The sequence below is a fragment of the Antennarius striatus genome, chromosome 24, assembly GCF_040054535.1.
Source record: "Antennarius striatus isolate MH-2024 chromosome 24, ASM4005453v1, whole genome shotgun sequence".
NCBI classification, from domain to species: Eukaryota; Metazoa; Chordata; class Actinopteri; order Lophiiformes; family Antennariidae; genus Antennarius; species Antennarius striatus.
The window spans coordinates 5,182,046-5,200,074 of NC_090799.1; the positions used below are offsets into that span (position 1 = coordinate 5,182,046).

At 46.5% G+C, this 18,029-nt stretch overlaps 4 protein-coding genes across 5 annotated transcripts; all 4 read right to left on the reverse strand.

Annotated features, from left to right (window-relative positions):
- Positions 1 to 340: 340 nt before the first annotated feature.
- Positions 341 to 1,514, reverse strand: plaat1l (phospholipase A and acyltransferase 1-like). The gene is made up of 5 exons (XM_068309179.1): positions 1,373 to 1,514; positions 1,123 to 1,252; positions 947 to 1,035; positions 709 to 873; positions 341 to 585 (listed from the first exon to the last, which is right to left on the reverse strand). Exons 1-5 carry the CDS (start codon positions 1,379 to 1,381, stop codon positions 520 to 522), a joined length of 459 nt encoding a protein of 152 aa, XP_068165280.1. The 5' UTR covers positions 1,382 to 1,514; the 3' UTR covers positions 341 to 519.
- A 1,038-nt stretch (positions 1,515 to 2,552) lies between these two features.
- On the reverse strand, positions 2,553 to 7,543 carry LOC137591275 (zinc finger protein 513). Its single transcript, XM_068309171.1, has 7 exons — positions 7,115 to 7,543; positions 6,626 to 6,858; positions 5,581 to 5,700; positions 4,960 to 5,091; positions 4,343 to 4,831; positions 3,256 to 3,449; positions 2,553 to 3,176 (listed from the first exon to the last, which is right to left on the reverse strand). Exons 2-7 carry the CDS (start codon positions 6,663 to 6,665, stop codon positions 2,553 to 2,555), a joined length of 1,599 nt encoding a protein of 532 aa, XP_068165272.1. The 5' UTR covers positions 6,666 to 6,858; positions 7,115 to 7,543.
- Positions 7,544 to 8,259: 716 nt separating this feature from the next.
- On the reverse strand, positions 8,260 to 10,597 carry LOC137591268 (golgin subfamily A member 6-like protein 22). The gene has a single exon (XM_068309161.1). It carries the CDS (start codon positions 10,585 to 10,587, stop codon positions 8,596 to 8,598), a length of 1,992 nt encoding a protein of 663 aa, XP_068165262.1. The 5' UTR covers positions 10,588 to 10,597; the 3' UTR covers positions 8,260 to 8,595.
- Positions 10,598 to 10,619: 22 nt separating this feature from the next.
- On the reverse strand, positions 10,620 to 17,634 carry dusp27 (dual specificity phosphatase 27). 2 transcript variants are annotated; one of them, XM_068309156.1, is made up of 6 exons: positions 17,496 to 17,634; positions 16,554 to 16,716; positions 16,343 to 16,461; positions 15,368 to 15,599; positions 15,067 to 15,284; positions 10,620 to 14,433 (listed from the first exon to the last, which is right to left on the reverse strand). In XM_068309156.1, exons 2-6 carry the CDS (start codon positions 16,667 to 16,669, stop codon positions 11,714 to 11,716), a joined length of 3,405 nt encoding a protein of 1,134 aa, XP_068165257.1. In that variant the 5' UTR covers positions 16,670 to 16,716; positions 17,496 to 17,634; the 3' UTR covers positions 10,620 to 11,713. The 2 variants fall into 2 exon arrangements, with proteins under 2 accessions (XP_068165257.1, XP_068165258.1); XM_068309157.1 differs by lacking the exon at positions 17,496 to 17,634 and having other exon boundaries at positions 16,554 to 16,824.
- Positions 17,635 to 18,029: the final 395 nt, after the last annotated feature.

Here is an 18,029-nt window from a genome sequence, read left to right on the forward strand (position 1 = left end):
TAAAGCAAGAATAAACAAACATATGAATAAAATGTGAGTGTGCATCACTAATTTGATAAATTTCAATTTTATGAATACAAATCTATTTAATGGGCTTTTCAAAAGCTTTTCAGTTCTTTGTATTTTAAAAATAGTTGCAGTGCACCGCGCTAATCAATTGTATATTTTTCCCTTCCATGGATTTACAAATTGAGCGGTCTGTTAAATGATTGAATTAGATTTCTGTGATGCAGTTTGTATTGTCAGCCACAGGTTGGCACTGTACAAAAGAGGCAAAACCACAGAAGATGTTGATAGCATGGGACATCTGGTGAAAAGTGATACGTTATTAAGTAAATATATGAATTAATTCAACACACCGTCTTCTCATTGTTTATTTTAAAGTACTTGAATATGTAATGTAAATGTAAATGTTTGTTTGACACGTTCAAACACAAATAGGATGTCAGTCGTTCATCTCTTGGACCTGAAGTGTCGCCCTCCGGTGGCCGAGGGGAGAACTGATCCTGGAGTAGCTCGTCACAGCAGGTTCTGATCGAACAGCGTCTTCCAGGCCGGCATGATGTGTTTGTAAATCATCTCGATCTGAAGCACGTGACATGAATCACCTTTAAAACAGACCCTCCTCCTTCATCTCACCTGAAATCCTTCAACCAATCAGATCACTTCCCATCAACAGGCGTTATTTGTTGGTGATCAATCACAAACCTGAGCAGATTTCTTCACTCCGTATCTGAGGAGCGTGGCCTGGTGCTCACTGTTATGGAACAAGATGTCAAAGGTCACCTCATGACCCAGCAGGTCCTCGATGGCGGGCTTCACCACTGCGTTGAAGTCTCTGGGAGGGAAGGAATCGTCCAGCATGTTGTTGACCTGCAATGGGTCGACAGGAAGTCACCCAGATCCCCAGCAGGCGCGTCACAGTACTCTTCTTCACAATAATCACCTTATACTTTTTCCCAAGGAGCTCCAGGGGTTCCAGTTTGACTTCTGACCTCAGAGCTCGGCCAAAGAGCGGCAGCTTGGAGTCTGAATCTGAAAGCCAAATATTCTACTGTCATCAATGTTTGTTTCCAGAGGAGGCAGCAAAACATACCAATGAGTTCTGATGAAGACGCCGACCTTGAGTCGTCAGGTGAGCCACGTAGGGAACGCCGTCCCGCTCGCCGTAGAACACGGCAAAGTGGGAGAAGTATTTGTTCCTGGGGTACTCCACGATGTCGCCCGGGAACAGCTGAGGGCGGGAACTCCTCTGCAGGGAATGAAGTGGTCACGTGATCAGAAATGTTTACATGAAAGGTGTTTAGTAAATAAATAACAGCACAAACAGCCTGGTGGGAGGAGCTACCGCCAGTTCAATGCTGTTACTCACCAGACCCATGAGCTCAGGTTCTCCTCCGGCAGTGTCTGAGGGAAAAGTTTACATTGGTTTGTTCTGAACAACCCGTCAGTCATGGTGGACTGACCCCCACCCCCCCACCCCCATTTTGATTTGCATTGATGCGGTTCTTCCTTTCCAGCTATTTTTAAACTGGGCAATTTTATTGTTGTTTTGGGGCCCCGCCCCCTTTAGGGTGTGAGAAGCAGGTGTTTCCTGGAGGAGGAAGATGAGGAGGGCGAGGGTGAAAGAGGAAGCAGACTCAGCTCAGCGGCATCAGACGCTTTATTGAAGGTAAGGCACTGAAGACGCTTCCATGTGGAGACAGCTGAACTACTTCACTGGTTCAGCTCGTAATGCTAAGCTAGGCTAGGCTAACTGCAGCCTGACAATTGTCTAATTTCAGAAACAGTTCAATGACAAAAATTCTTTGGATTCTTCCACATTCTTTCAGTGTTGCTACAGGGAAACCAGGAATTTATGAAAAATAAAAACAAGGCCAATCTGGAGGCTAGGCTAGCTGAAGCTAATGTCACTTAGCATCTATAGTCATTCTCCAGACCCCTCCCCCCCAATACATCCATACATTCACAGTATTCACATTTACATGAGGCGGCTCATTAGAAACACGGTTCTACATCCTGGAGGAATTGAAGTGGTCAGCCTTAAAACCTGATTCTGGCTCCGGTCCTGGTTTGGAGGCGTCTCCCGGCCGACTCAAACAAGCCTGAGATGAATTCTCTCAAAGCTCCAGGACTCCTGTGCTGCTTCATTTCATCCTCCCACCCAGGGAACACAGTGATGTCATCAGTGATGAAGCTTAAGCCCCAAAGTGACCTTCTGTGGTCAAAACCTGAATCTGACTGACAGCTCGTCACATGATCGGCCTCTGACTCGATAAAAATATAGATCATCTGTAGAGAAAAATCATCATCATCTGATCAGCTTCAGGACAAACAGAAGAGCCCATCCTGCCTGAGATAAGGGGTCTGTGGTGCTGCTGAAGCCGAGCACGTCCACAAACAAACAAATATACAAACAAACAAACGCCTGTCATTTAAATTAGTGCATCGTTATAATCGTTCAGTCCGTCTAAGGCACCTGAGCGAGCACACACACTCACACACACACACACACACACACACACACACACACACACACACACACACAGTGTCTAGCGGCGATCCTGCTCCTGACCCTCCTGAGCGTCGCTGCCCCAGCCGATAGGGGCGTGTCTGCCCCAGCTGACGGGGGCGTGTTTGTCCCAGCTATCCGTGTTGTGTCCGTGTTTCCGCTGGTGGCGTTTGTAGTTGTCCCAGTGGCCCGTGGTATAGTCGCACTCGGCGCAGGCGTATGGCTTCTCGCCGGTGTGCCGCAGCATGTGGCGCTTCAGGTTCATGCTCTGGTTGCAGGAGTAGCCGCAGACGCCGCAATGGAAGGGTTTGGCGCCGGAGTGGATGCGCTCGTGGCGCCGCAGGTTGGCCAGGTTCCCGCAGGCGTAGCTGCACGACGGGCACTGGTAGGGCTTCTCGCCCGTGTGCACCCGCAGGTGGCGCTTCAGGTTGTCCAGGTGAGAGGACGTGTAGGGGCAGTGCGGGCAGCGGTGGGGCTTCTCCTCTGTGTGGGTGTGGGCGTGGCGGGTCAGGTGGTTGGGATAGTGGGACAGGAAGGGGCAGTGAGGGCAGCGGAACAGCTTGGTGCCACGCTGACCCCGCCGGGACCCTCGTGAAACTGTCAAGCTGCAGGGGGGCCTGGATCCGTCTTTGGTCAGCAGGTCCACAGAGCAACGACGGCACACCTGAGGGTGCAGACAGAGGTCAAAGGTCAGACAGTGCAGACGTACTGAATTTCTAACAGCGTGCTCACAGCAAACATACCTGTCCTCCATCACCATCGTCCTCCCCGTCAGCCTTCTCCCCCTCCAGGTCCGCCTCCTCCAGGGTGAGGCCACACACCCGGCAGCAGAGGGGGAACAGCAGCACTGGGAGGGGAGCGGAGGGCGAGCCCAGGGCCCCCAGCGTCTGCAGGTACCCCGAGTCCTGGGACACCCGTAGGGTCAGGTCCGACACAACTGCAGGATCGAAACATTTAAAATGTGAGAAACCACAAGAAAACAGTCTGAGTGATCGGCGACTATCGCACGAGAATGAGACAGGAAGAGACACCGGAGACGATCATAAAAACTATAGAAGACAAATTGAGCAGCTCAGACTTGTTAAGACACGGTTTGATGTTTTCAAAATAGTTGGAGGAGAAAGAGTCATGATCGTGAGAAAAGATGATCGAATCTCATCTCCGTCACTGTGACCCCTGAACCCCAGAGAGCTGTAGATCTGATACCGCTGAGGCCGCTATAAAACCCCCAAAACAAATCATTCGTTGTTGTCAGATGTAGATGTTGAGCAAAGTTTTATATTATTAAATTATTTTGCCATCAAAAGCCCTTTCTCTGTGTTGTTTTACAGAAATAAACACCTGTTTAGATGTGTGAGGCGTCACTAAAGCTAAAATATTAGCGTTAAAGTCTCTGTTCAGCTCGACATGCATCGTACAAAAAGCTGCTTTTCCTCCCTTTTTTAGTCAAGTCTGGAGAGCTCTGCTCTGAGAACGTCTGGCAGCCAAAGAGTTAAGCACCCGTTGTGAACAGAAGCACATAGTCTGCGTCTCACTTCCTCTGATGGTTGGACTTCCTCACCATCTCAGTTTACTGAGACTCAGTGAATCAATAAATGACGAGCTGCTATAAATATTCGTCAGTGGCTCTTCCTCTTTTTCAAATCTTACAGTGTTGGTTCTTCTTTTCAGCTCAGTAAATTTAAATCAGAGCTCCCTTCTGGACGCAGCGCTCTCTTGACTAACTAGTCAATAGATTTCAACCAATCACGGTTCATCTGTGTTGCCTGTAAATCTAGGCATGCCAGTAGCATCTAGGAGCAACTCAGGAAGGAGTTAGCAGTCCGTTACCTTCCTCCTCGGTCTTCTTCCTCCTCCCCCGGCGCCTCCCCTTGTCCCTCCTCTGCGCTCTCTGTGGCGTGTGCATGCGCTGGTGCCTCCTCAGGTTGCCAAGGGAGTTGCAGGCGTAGCTGCAGTGGTGGCAGCGGTACGGCTTCTCCCCGGTGTGGGTGCGGGCGTGGCGCTGCAAGTTGACCAGCTGGGCGGAGGCGTAGGGGCAGACGGGGCAGCGGTATGGCTTGTGGCCATCGTGGGTCCTCATGTGGCGCTTCAGGTGGTTGGAGTAGCGTGAGGTGAAGGCGCAGAGCGAGCAGGAGTACAATCTGGGCTGGGGGTGAACTCCGCCCTCGCCTTTGCCTCGCTTCACGTCAGAGCCGCAGCTGATGGCATCATCAGCTGGGTTTAAACCTTCCTCCTGGGAGGCGTCCACCTCAGCATCAGGCTGGAGCCGTTCCTCGCAGGGCAGACAATATAGCTCTGCCCCCAGGTCCAGACCCACACCTGAAACATCAGAAGGAGAGATCATTAAAATCCCCACCAAGGTCTGGATCGGAGAATTTCACACCCCAGGAATGCCAAAATCACCAAAGACAAAAAACACACAGATTGGACTGAACAGGAAGAGTTACCCAGATCTAGCCCCGCCCCCAGGGGCATGTCTCCCAGGAGCTGACCACACCCCTTGCAAGACAGGAAGGCCGGGAAGGTGGAGTCTGTTGGTGCCGAGTCATCTTCCACGCTCAGGGAGAAGACGGTCACACCTGAAGAAGAATATTCAGAGAAGTTTAATGCTCAGGTGTGAAGCAAACAAACCACTCCCACCTGACAGCCCCCCGCCCACCTGACATCCATATAACAACCGGCCTGCCACTGCTTTATCTTGACTGCCGGGTGTTAAACCGCTAGACACTTCCGAATGAACTTCCAGTGGTTTCTAGTTGCTTTATTCATAACGAGATAACTGAGGAAAAGTCGGTTAGTTACTGAAAATTTCGGACCAGTGGAACCAGTACCGGGTCGCCGAGGAGCCCTGGAATAATGCGATGAGCATGTGACAAAGACGCAGCTGCTGCCAAAAGCTTAATGATCTGACAGAGCAGGTCTGACTGGAGTCGTCTGTTCTGTTTGCATTCAGTTCAACAGCCTCATCCCACAGAGGTGTCAGAACCTGACGTCAGTACATTAAACCATCAACCACGCTGTTCTGACCCGTGTGTGTGTTTGTGTGTGTGTGTGTGTGACAGACTGACCCCCCTCTCTATCCAGGCCCATGATGTCAGAGTCTTCAAACTCCAGCTCTCCATTCAGCAGGAAGTCACTCTCCAGAACCAGACACGCCGGGTCACATACCGCCCCATCCTCCAAATCCACTGAACACAAAGTTGAAGACAAACAACTGGATTAAAAGGACGCAAACATACTTCATCTGGGAACACAGCAAAGAAACAGGAAGTGAACAACACATGTAGGATGACACGAGTGAAGGGAGGTGGGGAGGAAGCGAGAGAGGAAAGAGAGGAGCAAAGGAAGTCAGTGAGGTTGAGATAAAATACAGGAGGAAGAGGAAAGTGGGCGACAGACAGAAAGGAAGAAGGGATCAGAAACAGAACGATCACAAACACAAATCATCATCTTATTATTTAAACTTGAATTAATCACAGGATGTAAACATTAAAGGCTCCACGTCACACATCCGATTCCAGGGTTAAAATTTGACATATTCAACATAAACAAAGTTCTGTCATTTCAATCAACGAACTTGAACTCAAATATGAGTTTCTTTCCTTTGACTGAAGACATTCAGAAGGACGCAAGGGGTAGGAAACAAGTTCACAACCCAGAGACCCTGGAAGAAAGATTCCACACTAGCAGTTTCAAAACGACCCCGATTAAAGTGTTCACAAAGAAAGAATGACAGGAAGAAGTGGAAGAAAAAAAGAGGGGCAGAAGGGGAGAGAGGGCAGGGAGGTCTGGTCTGCAAAACGGAAGCAGAGAGAAGGAAGAGCCACGACATTCAGGAAGAGATAACACACAAAGACATTTGGGTGGAGGACAACATGTCTCCAGCAGTCTTCCTCTTCTCTGAGGAAGGACCCAGCCTGAAATGTCAATATGCCGGACCAGTTCGGCAGAGACGGACAGGATGGCTGCTTCCTCTAGAGAATATCTGAAATAAAGCTTTACACACACGGATTAAGATGTGTGTTTACGCGGTCAAAGGTCACCGTTCGAACCCGTGACAGTGACTTCAACTCCGTGGGGAGAAAACTCTTCGGACGGTCGGGAGGAACTCACATTTGACCGGCTGCGGGTTGGACTGTTTCCTCCGCGGCATTTTGCTCCACGTCGTCCCGAAATCCTGCTCCTGTTGTCGGGCAACACACGCACGCAGAGCGGGCTGAGGTCCGTGTGTCCGTCAGCCAGCCGGGCCACTAGCTAACTGCATGTCATCATCATCATCATCATCATCACCTCCTTCCTCTTCCTCTTCCTCCGACGGACGGTGAAGGCGGCGGTGTCATCACTGCCTGAGACGGACGACACGACGCCAGTTCACGCACCCAGAAAGAGCAGAGCAGCTCGCAGCAACGCCATGCTAACGGCAGGAGCCCCATGAAAGTTTGCACCGTGCCTTAAACTATTGTTTCACAGTAAACAGACGAAGCCATCTTGTTAGCAACCTAGCTAGCTAGCAAACTTAAACCTTAGATTTAGACCGTTTCAGCTACAAACTTTATCTAAATTATACACCTGTTACAGACGTGATTCGGCACACGAGCTTACCTGTGATGACGTCTAAAAAACATGACGGTAAAACGTCGCTCGCTGGTTCAAAAGGAGCCCTTTGTTGTCAAACGCACCGGACTCATGACACGGGAACACCGGGTGGTACATTTACGAATCCGACAATGGTCAGGCCATGTCCCGCCCTATCCTGTCTGTGATTGGTTAATATTACCCAATCAGCAGCCCTCATACCAGACCAACCCAGTCAGTGAAGTAGAGAGTTCTAGCCAATCAGAGGCAGGGTAGGGTAGCCCTTTTCCTTCGCCATGCTGGGGTTCAAAATTTCCGCCGGATGCGGGTTTACAGTGACGTCAGTGCCAGGCGAAGAGGGTTGTGGGACATGTAGTCAAACTACACGCTTTCATTCCAGCTTCTGAAGAGACATTGTATTCATTTAATGTCTTTATTTTAAACATGCATGGAATGTTTGAACGCAAATGTATTTAAAAAATTGTATATTTCTTTTGCTTGAGCATACACTTATGTAAACGATGAAATTATATAACTAGCATTTGCTGCTGTTTGCAGCTAACCTTTGACAAATAACATACAACACACAACTTTATGTGAACCTTTTAAAGCTTGTTTAATGTAATAACATTCAAATATTACAATTGTGCTTCTAAGGCTATGGAGATCCATTAACTAGAGACATGAAGTTATAGTGATAATTTACATTAAGTTGTGTTATTAATTGAAAGTTCATACAAGTCCTGATTGGTCCGTGTATTATCATTTGGGACAGGCTCAGCGTGTCTCTTCAGGTCTCATCCTGCGTTGATGACCAGGACATTGATCGCTGAGGAGAACACACTCCAGGAGCTTTTCTTTAAACGGAAATTATTTTTCCTCACAATACATTGAAGACATCAGTCCTACTTGACTCTGCCGTGAATCCACTACGTTTCTCTGTTACTTCAACCATTGATGAAGTCTCATATTTCAGTGGAACCAGATCCCTGATTGGATCTTGATCAAAAGTTCATCATGGACTCAAACTCATCAATCCTCTGTCTGGTGTTTCCTATTCGGATCTTCCTGTAGGACACACTCTTATACTTGTTTTGTTGGCTACCCTTCTTCTTGCTGTCCATTGGGCCTTTCTCTCTCTTCATCTTGTGGGAGTTTGCTCTTCTGTCTTTGCTCTCCTCCCCTTGAGGGCCTCCTAAGCTGGGGGGGTTTTGTGTTAGACTGGCGTCTTTGCTTCCTGGTTGAGCAGTCAACGACGCCTGAGCTGCTGAGTCCATCGGCGTCCGGTCCCACAAACAGCCTGAAACACACAAAGCTGTAAATTGAAATGTTATCAGCCAACTTTTATTAATTAAAATACATTTAAAAGGTTAATTTGGGCTCAATTGGTTCCAATTGTTTTTATAAATTGAGTGAGCAAACTTTTAATTGGATTTCAGAGAATGACCTAATCTCCAGCCTGATGCAGCTCTGACGAATGTTGTGTCTGTAAGGTCTGAAGAACAGTGTCAGAGCCGTGGTTGGTTACCTGTCTGATGTTCAGGCGTGACATCTGGGATGGACCTGGATGCTGCTGCTTCACCTCTTCCTTCCAGAACAGGAAGTGATGTCACTGATGTTTCAAACCTCTTTGTCTCCAGCTCAGTGGGATCCATCAGGTGGAAGTGAGCTTCAACAATTGGCAGAGAGGCAGTTCCCTCGTCATCATCGCTGCTCAGTGATGAGGAAGAAACATCGAGGTTTTCGTCAGTGCCTGAGTCATGGTTCTCATTTCCTGTCTGTTTCATATCATGACTCAGCATTCCAGCAGGTCCAGACTCTTGTGGAAGGGATGAGATGAGATGAGAGGATAACTGATCAAGCTGATCTGCTGGGTTACTTTCCTGTTCTTCTCCTGCTCTTTCATCTCTGTCCAAGGCCTTTCTATCCAACTGGTCTTCTTTCTCTTTTCCCTCTTTGTTCTCCATCTTTTCTTCCTTGTCTTCTATCACTTCCTTTTTTTCTTCCACCCTTTCCTCTTTGTTTTCCACAATTTCCCCATTTCTCTCCATCTTTTCCTTCTCTCCTTCCATCTCTTCCTCGTTGCTCTCCATCATGTCCTCATTTTCCATCTTTTCCTCCTTATCTTCTATGTTTTTCTCTTTGTTCTCTATCTGTTCCTCTTTGTTCTCCATCTTTTCCATCGTATCTATCGTTTCCGTTTTGTTTTCCATCTTACCCTCCTTGTCTTCCATCTTTTCCTCTTTGCTCCCTATCTTATCCTCCTGGTCTGCCATCTCTTCCTCCTCATCTCTCATCTGTTCCTCATTGCTCTCCATCTCTTCCTCTTTGTCTTCCTTCTGTTCCTCATTGCTCTCCATTTTTTCCTTCTCGCCTTCCATCTGTACTTCCTTGTCCTCCATCTTTTCCTCTTTGCCCTCGATCTTTCTCTCCTTGTTTCCCATCTTTTCTTGCTTGTCTTCCATCTCTTCCTCCTTATTTTCCATCTTTTCTTGTTGGCCTTCCATATCTCCTGCTCTTCTGTCATTTTTTTCGGTCTTTTCCTCCATTTCCTTTGCATCCCCCACTTTTTTGTCTCTTTCATCATCACATTCCTCTTTCGCTTCTTTCTCTGCTCCATCATACTTTCTTCCCACATCTAGTAAGTCCTTCTGTATTTTGTTCTCCATTGGCTCTTTTTTTTCTTCACCCTCTTTGTGACTTGTCTCCTTTATTTCTGCCATTTCATCTTGTCTGTTCATTAAAACCTCTCCTTTATTCTCTCCATCTTTCCCTTCCTGCATATTTTCATCATACTCCTCCATTTCCTCACTTCCCTCTTTTTCTTCCACCTCCTTTGCCTCAATCTGTTCTTCTCTTTCTTTGACCTGCTCTTCATTGCAGCTCTTCTCATTTTCATTTTCTTCTCCTTCCTTTAAACCTACCTTTCCTTCTACCTTGTCTTTACTTTTAATTGACTCTTCTTTTCCTCCCTCTTCTCTTCCTTCTATCCATTCTTCTTGATTGTCTACACTTTTTTCCCATTTTTTGTCGTCAATCTTCTTTTGTTCATTTTCCTCTCTCTCGCCTTCATTTAATTCCTCCTTTTCTTCTCTCATTTGCTCCTCAGGGTTTTCTTCTTTCTCTCCTTCATTCTTCTCTCCCTTTCTCATTGCTTCTCTCTCCATTTCATCTACCTTTTCTCCTGGCTGCAGGTCCTCGTCCTGTTTTTCATTTTCTTCTTCCTTCTTCAATTTTACATCTTGAAACAATCCACCCTCCTTTCCAACCTGTCTTTCTTTGTCTTCCATCACTCCATCAATTGTTTCTTTTCTATCTCTCACTGTGTCTTGTCCTCTTTTCTCCTCCCCTTCCATCACTTCATCTCCTTGGACTCCAGATAGGATGGGCTCCATCGTGTCCTCCAGAGACAAGATGTCTCCAAACAGACCGACGGCCTGAATAACCTGAGACACGATGGAGTTGTCCAGTATGTCTGCAGGTGTCCACCAGCTTGCCATGGTGATGGTGGTTCAGCGGTCAAACGCCGACTGAACCGTTCCTCCGGGATCACGCCGTCCACGCCCAGAAAGGACTTGATGAATGCTGATTGGCAAGAAGTTTAGTTCAGTTCGGTGACCTGAAGGCCACGTTTTCAGCCTCCAGTTTGTAAGACGTTAATCTCTCAGGTGTGATTTCCCTCCTCCTCCTCCTCATCTTTCTCAATTCAAATATACAAATATAGCGTTTTCATTGGAATAATGGAAAAAGTATTTGTTCTCACCTGGCCTCCGCATCAGAAAACATGCACATGTTGAACACAGACGTCCTGTTGAAGTAAATGTATTTCAGACTGAAATAGAACAGCTTCACCTCCTCCTACCAGAGGATCAACATTCCCATCGTGGTTTATCCAACAAGCACGTAAAGCTTCACAATAAGCTGCAGCCCGGGTTCAAGGGTTATACTCGACCCATCTATACCCTGACAGCCAGTAGTAATTTGAAAGATTAAAACAACATTCTAGATACAGTAGAAGGTAGGTTTGCCCGTGTCCATGGATAAAGCACCAGAGAAACATACAAACCATCCTGACAGGATGTTAGAAACACTAACACCAATATCCAAAAGGTGGTGGCAAAGACTTTATGACTGGGTGTGAGTGGCTTAGAGCATCTGACCTCTGATACTATAACATCAGAACACTGGAACACTAGACAACAGAACACCAGATCATCAGAACATTAGAACGTGAGCAGTTTACAGGAAAAGAAGACATGGAATCTGAACCTACAGGTTCTGACCTGAAATCAAAAAGGTGAAGGAACAGTCTGTCAGGACCTTTAAAAAAACAACTTACATCTTAACTAACAATTAGAAATATTATCTTTATTAAAGCCTTATCTATAAATACATACATGTACATGTATATACGGATGCAGGGTTTAGAAATGTCTTTAACATGAAGTGTTTGTTTCTTAAACTCTTGGACTGTGAAAAAGTAAAACGGCCATATTTAATGGATTACTATGTGTGTGTGTTATTTGTCCAAAAATTTACTTTGGAGATTTATTGAACTGTTTTGAAATGTCAGCTGTTTGTCTTTTGTTCTTGTTTTCTCAAAGCTTCCTGCACCAGTAGCTTTTTCTAAGATGATCTTCCACTTTGTGATTTTGCTTCCTGCTGCGCCCTCCAGGCTGTGAGGACTTCATCATCGTTAACCTCAGCAGTGAGTCTAGCTCTAATTCTCTGCCTGGTTTGGGTGAGGAAGGCTTCAACATCCTCCTCCTCCTCGGTGTCCTCCCTTCTTCCTCTCACCCTTTCCATATCCCTGGTTTCACATCTTGACTGATGAGTGAACTTTGGCCTTGCCGAGAGGTCGCCGTAGCTCCCTGTGACCTCATTGCTCTCTGCCTGTGACCTCATGGCCTGGCAGTAACCATGAGATGATGTGACTCCGTTGCAGGAGTATTCATCATTTTCAGCTGATGTATCCTCATGTAGCCTCGACCTGTATCTGGAGGACATGCCATATGTTTCTTCATCTTCCTCATCAAAGGTATAGGAGTTCTTGCGGCTGCAGAAGTCAAACTCAGAAGCAGAAGCATCGAGATCGTCGTAGAGGTCTTCTGATGGACCTGATTCTTTCCTGGGAGGAGGTCTGACGCTTCTCAGCCAGTCATCGATACTGGTGTTCTTATCTTTTTCCAGGGCCGGGTTGAGATTCAAGTGTCCAGAGAGACCATAAGACCTCTTGGGTTTCTCCTTCTTCTTTGTTTCCTCAAGAAACTCCTCCTCTAGTTTTTTTCTTTCCTCCACCTCATCCTCATCCTCCTTTGGTTTCTTCTTCTTGTACAGGGTGCTACGTTTGTTGTCCTCCAGGATCTTCTTCTTCTCATAGGTCCCCATCTTGTCCTTCATCTCAGACTTAATCTCCTTGTCTATGGCGTCCAGTTTGCCCATGTCGACCTGGTCTTGGAAGAGGCTAAAAAGAGGTACACTGGTGGTGGTTATCTTGTTCTTTGTGGATCCCAGAGCAGAGCCTCTTCCACCGAGGCCAGAGATGCTGCTGGATCCACCAACAGAGTGCACGGATACTGCTTTTCTAAGACCCTGAGACTGTGTGCTGGGATAGGAAGCTCCACTCAACAAGGATGCTTTATCAGTGTCCACACCACGGCTTGAAATTACGCTTGCTGGACCACCAAAGTTAAGTTCCGTTCCAGCACATGATGGAGGAGGTAGACTCATCTCACCTTGCTTCTGTTTGATGGTCTCTGACACCACATTAGCTATCCAATTTTGGATGCTGGCTAGATTTATCATGGGTTCCCCACCAGGACCCTGGACAGCAGGAACTGGGAGGATTGGAGGAAGTGGCGTCATTGGTGCTGGTGCTCCTGATCTTGTACTGCGAGCCTGAGAAGCTGAAGATATGAGGGAAGACTTGCCACTGAGCATGGATATGTTGTCATCGCTGATGACACTTGGCTGACTCGTGACTCCAGCTCCAGCCCAGAAGGAGGAGAGAGGTATGGTACCTCCACTGATGCAACTCTCCGTCTCCCAGCCACACATGGACTGACTCTCCTCTAAGTTTTTCTTGGAACGTTCCAGGATCTCCTCACGTCTCTGTCTCCGTTTGATGGCTGCCGAGTCCTCACCTCGACTCATCTCCAGAATCTCCTCCGGGTTCTCCTCTCCGTAACGCTTCTGTTGCCTCAACTTCCACGACTGATATGCTGTCAGGTTGACATCCTTGAAGGAGGGGGTCTTAGCTTCTTTCTCATTCTCAGCGTTCTCTCCAACTCCCGTGGAGCTTTTCTCTCCATCTTCCCGATCTTTCTTGTTCCAGCCGAACTGGATCCTCTTGATGCGCCAACGCTCCAAAGGAGTCATCTTCTCCTTGTTCTTCTGGCAAAAATTATACATGGAACCAGTGTCACTGAGGATGATATCTACTTCCTCGTCAATTGTCTGTCTTCCTTCTTCATCGTCCGTGGTGGTGCCATCATCACCCTCTTTTTGGCGGTAGCGAGCAGCGGCCTCTTTCTCAATTTCCTTCAACCTCTGTTTCCAAAGATCAGAATAACTTGTGCAGCTGGAAGTGGACATGGCATCAGCGGGTGGACGTCTGATGCGGCGCTTGAAATGCTCTCTTACGGCTTGTATGTCCTCACTGGTGACACTCTCCAAATCGACATCTGCACCTTTCCTCGTCTTCTTCGGTTGGGCCTCGGGGTTTGACTCGCCATCCTCGGTGTCACTGTTCAGCTGGGCTTCCCACCAGTCATCGTTCTGATACTTCTCATTCCTCTGTTGCCACTCATGAATCATCCCAATTAGACCCTCATCATTGTCACCATCTTCCCCACCCTCCTGCTTGAGCAGAGCAAGCTGTTCTTGGAGGTGGCTCGATGCTTGGTTGTCTAGCTGGTTGTGTTCTCCAACCGATCCATTCCTAAGTGCTGCAGCAGCTGCAGAAGAGGCAACACTGCTCATCACACTCTCTCCGTCCTCCTCCTCTTCCATCATAATCGAATGCGCCTTCACGTTGACCATGCTCTGCTCTTCCTCTTTATCGGTATCATCGTCATCCCCACCTTTACCAAAGATTAGAGTGCGTGTGTGTGCATCAATCACGGAACACTGGCTGAGCGTTTCATCGTCATCGTCGCGCTCCTCCAGTAAGTTCTCGTTGAGCTCTCGTAGCTGCTTCAGGAAGCCTTCGTTGGGGTTGATGGCACGCTTTTTCCTCATTGACATTAGAGCTTCCATGATGGTCATGTGCTGGAAGATCATCAGGTAGGCTGCTACGAGGACAGCAGAGCGGCTAACCCCCATCATTGAAACCACCAGAACCTTTCCTGCAGGAGAAAAGCAGGGTGATTACAGTCTGACTGATAGCTGAGACCAATATTATTTAGTTTACTACAAACACATCATGGCTGATGGCAAAGCTATTACTTATTTTGAAGGCTATGAAACAGAGATGGGATGCCACCAAGTTCAAAACTCAAACTCATCTATTTAGTTAGCTTCAACCAAAAGTCCTCCAATCAAGTTTCATGAAAATCTGCAGTTGTATAATTAAGGTCACCTCCATGGTCTCTAGGACGACTCATAACTAGAATTGTAGGTTCTACATTCCATATCTGATGACCTCATCGATGAGAAGAAGGGCAGTAGACGCTGTTTCAGGCAGCGTGACTCATAATGAATAAGAGACTCTGTTAGCGTCTTCCTGGAACAAATATTCACGCTGTAGACCAAATAACACTTCTGAGAAGCAGTGGCCAGAAGTCTGTGGTGAGATGTTGGTAGACTGTTCTACCTCAACATACAGATAAAATGTGCTCCTGGCTCCATTGTTTGTGTAACGATGGCATACAGTTTCCCTGTTCATGGTTTCCTCACATGGACAGATGGCCTACTGAAGAACAAGTAGGACCTCCATCTGTTGGACGTTCTGAAGGCTTGAAAGTCATACTGTCCCTCACCCTTGTGTGTCAGCAAAGCCTCGTCCAAGAACTCAGCAGTGGGTCGAAGGTGCACAGAGATGTCGGCGTCTACAAAGTCGTCCACCTCAATGCCCAGGTACTTGATGTTTATGCCAGCGTAGAAGGACTCGCTTGTATAGACTCCTGTCCCGTGGGCAGTGTTGAGGACATGGGTGATACCCATTCGCTTCAGACGAGCTTTGTTGACAGCAACAGATCTGAAAGATGGTTATCTACTTATCAGCTGATCAGAAGGCAGAGCAAGAGGACATGTTTGCTGGGCAGAGATGCCTCGACTCACTTCTCCGCTATGAAGATGTTCGGCCACACCTCATCCACAGGGTTGACAGGGGCCTCCAGGCGGTCCTGCACCATGGCCCTCTGAATGTCCAGCACACAAGGGGTGTTATAGGGACTCCGGTCGTCAATCATGTCCCTCACACGGTTGTAGAGGTCTTCCACCATCAGCTGCTCGGCAGTTTCCAGCATGGACTCTGGGATCGACTCAGGATGTGGGCTCCGAGGTGGCAGCTCTGGGGGGACAGACAGTAAGGAACTTCATCACCAGCAGGTAAGGAATAAATTATGAGGTATAAGGTATAAATTATAAAGTTTAAGGTATAAATCAAGGTATAAGGTATAAATTATGAGGTATAAGTTATAAATTATAAGGCTTGAGGTATGAATTGAGGTATACGATATAGGTATACGGTATAAATTATGAGGTATAAGGTACTCTATAAATCACAAGGTTTAAGGTATAAGTTATGAGGTATAATGTTTCGAGTTAGTTTGAAAAGAATGGGAGAACTTTTCTCTAGCCCTAAACAAAACAAAAACGCCTTTGGGAATTGAATTACGCTCCTTCTTTCCACATATTCTGGACTTTTTAACATTGTGTGTCGCTGTTCTCATGTAGACGTCTCACATGCTGTACATGAAACATGCATCAGCCATTAAACTGTTACTGTGAAAAATTGTTAGAGGAGGATTCTGATAGAGGAGCTGATCTGTGCTTCAGAGTAGCTAATTGCCTCAATCAGTTCAGTCCTCCTCCTCCACCATCTCCATCTCTACATCCCATAATTAGCCAAGGACATGAAGCTTGGAATCCATCTGAGGAATAATCAACCAAACTAGATCTGAGGAATGGAGAGCTCTACAGATCTATGAGATTCCACTCTGAGTATATTCAAGACATTCACTTAATTTGTTTTGTTTCACACTAGTCCATTTATTGATCCTACATCTGCAGATTTGTTTTCATTCATCTCACCTTCATTGATGATCTTTTTTGCAGCGATAGCCGAGGAGAGGTGGATGGGCTCCATGAAGATGCTAGCAGCGTCTGAGCCGGAGATCATAGAGAACCTAGACTCAGAAGCCATGGAGAAGCTGAGGGGGAGAAGAGCTGAATGACTTTCAGAACATTTTATTTCCTCCTTTTAGACACCTCACCTTCATCCTTAGCTCAGGTGATCTCCTACCTGGGGGACGGACAGCGCAGGTAATGAGACTGGATTCCTTGGATGCTCCTCTCCTCCTCCTCCCCATCAGGAAATGCCTGATCACGCTGCTCCACCCTTTCATTGGTGGACGCCATGGTAACCAAGAACCGTCAGTCCAGCAGATAGAAGAATAATTTCTGTTCTGTGAGCACAGAGCGTCTGACAATGAACTCATTAAACACATTTACCAACACCTAAATCTGTTCTTTAAAATCAGAACACGGAGAAGCGTGTTTAAAGTTTAGTCTTACAATATTAAACTCAATAAAAAATTGTCATGCTTTGACTTGAGCTCTAGTAGCTAACACTAATGTGATATTAAACAAAATTTAATAAAAGCATTCGTCTTAAATAAAAGCTGTTTGGAATAAAACAGTCTGAATGTTAAGACTTTCCTCAGAAGACTTAACTGTTGTTAAGCAGAACATAAAGGGTTAATACATTTTTTCTTGTGCTTAATGTCTCATAACGTTAACATGGAACATGTTGATGATGCTATTATTAACACATGTGTGTTCTTACTACATAGTAATGTTAATAATCATCACATAGGGCACTATTAGCTTTACCTAACCCTTGGTACGCAGATGAAATCTATAAAAGTGACTGATACACCCTGAAGAGACAGCAAATAATACAAAATATAAAATTCAGCTGTTAGAATAAAGTATTAAAACCAAAAGTGACTCTGTGTGTGTGTGTGTGTGTGTTTGTGTGTGTGTCTATTTTTAAACAGGCAGCTGCCTCAGAGGCCGCTGGGCCTGAGATCAGCAGCAAAAGCCTTAAAGCTTCTAAAATGTCAACGGCAAACTGAAGTGAGAAAAAACATCAAATATAAGTACACTGTGTGTGTGTGTGTGTGTGTGTGTGTGTGTGTGTGTGTGTGTGTGTGTGTGTGTGTGTGTGTGAATGGTTTCTTACCTCGCTGCTGATCAGTCTCAATCTGGAGCTGATGGCCGACAGTGTGACACTCTGAAACTCAGAGTCCCCCACTCTCACCCAGGCCCTCACCCACTCCCCCCACCAGTCCTACATGACAGCTGACACCAGCTGACTGGAGTACTGCTGGACAGACGCCTCAGTCTTTATTGACTGGATTGGGTTCTTTTGGGGTCACTGAACTTTTCTTTGAAGACGTTACAAATACAAATATTTCTCTTCATTCCACTCGTCGTCTGTTTTTCATTACCTTATTTACTTCCTTTGTCCTTGTTTTATCATTTAACTGTGTACTTCATTTTAATACAGCTGTTATAACCCTGCCTTTTCTCTTATTCTGACTTTATTTGTGCAGCAAGTCCTGGCGCTCCTCTTCATCATGGTGCTGCCTTCATCTTCGTAGTTGGGTGAGCTGAGGTGTTAAATATGAAACAGTCAGCAAGTCTCGTGCTTTCCGGGCCTCTGTAAATATCAGACAGTCTGGATGTGGGTGATGACGATTTCCCTGAATTCAAT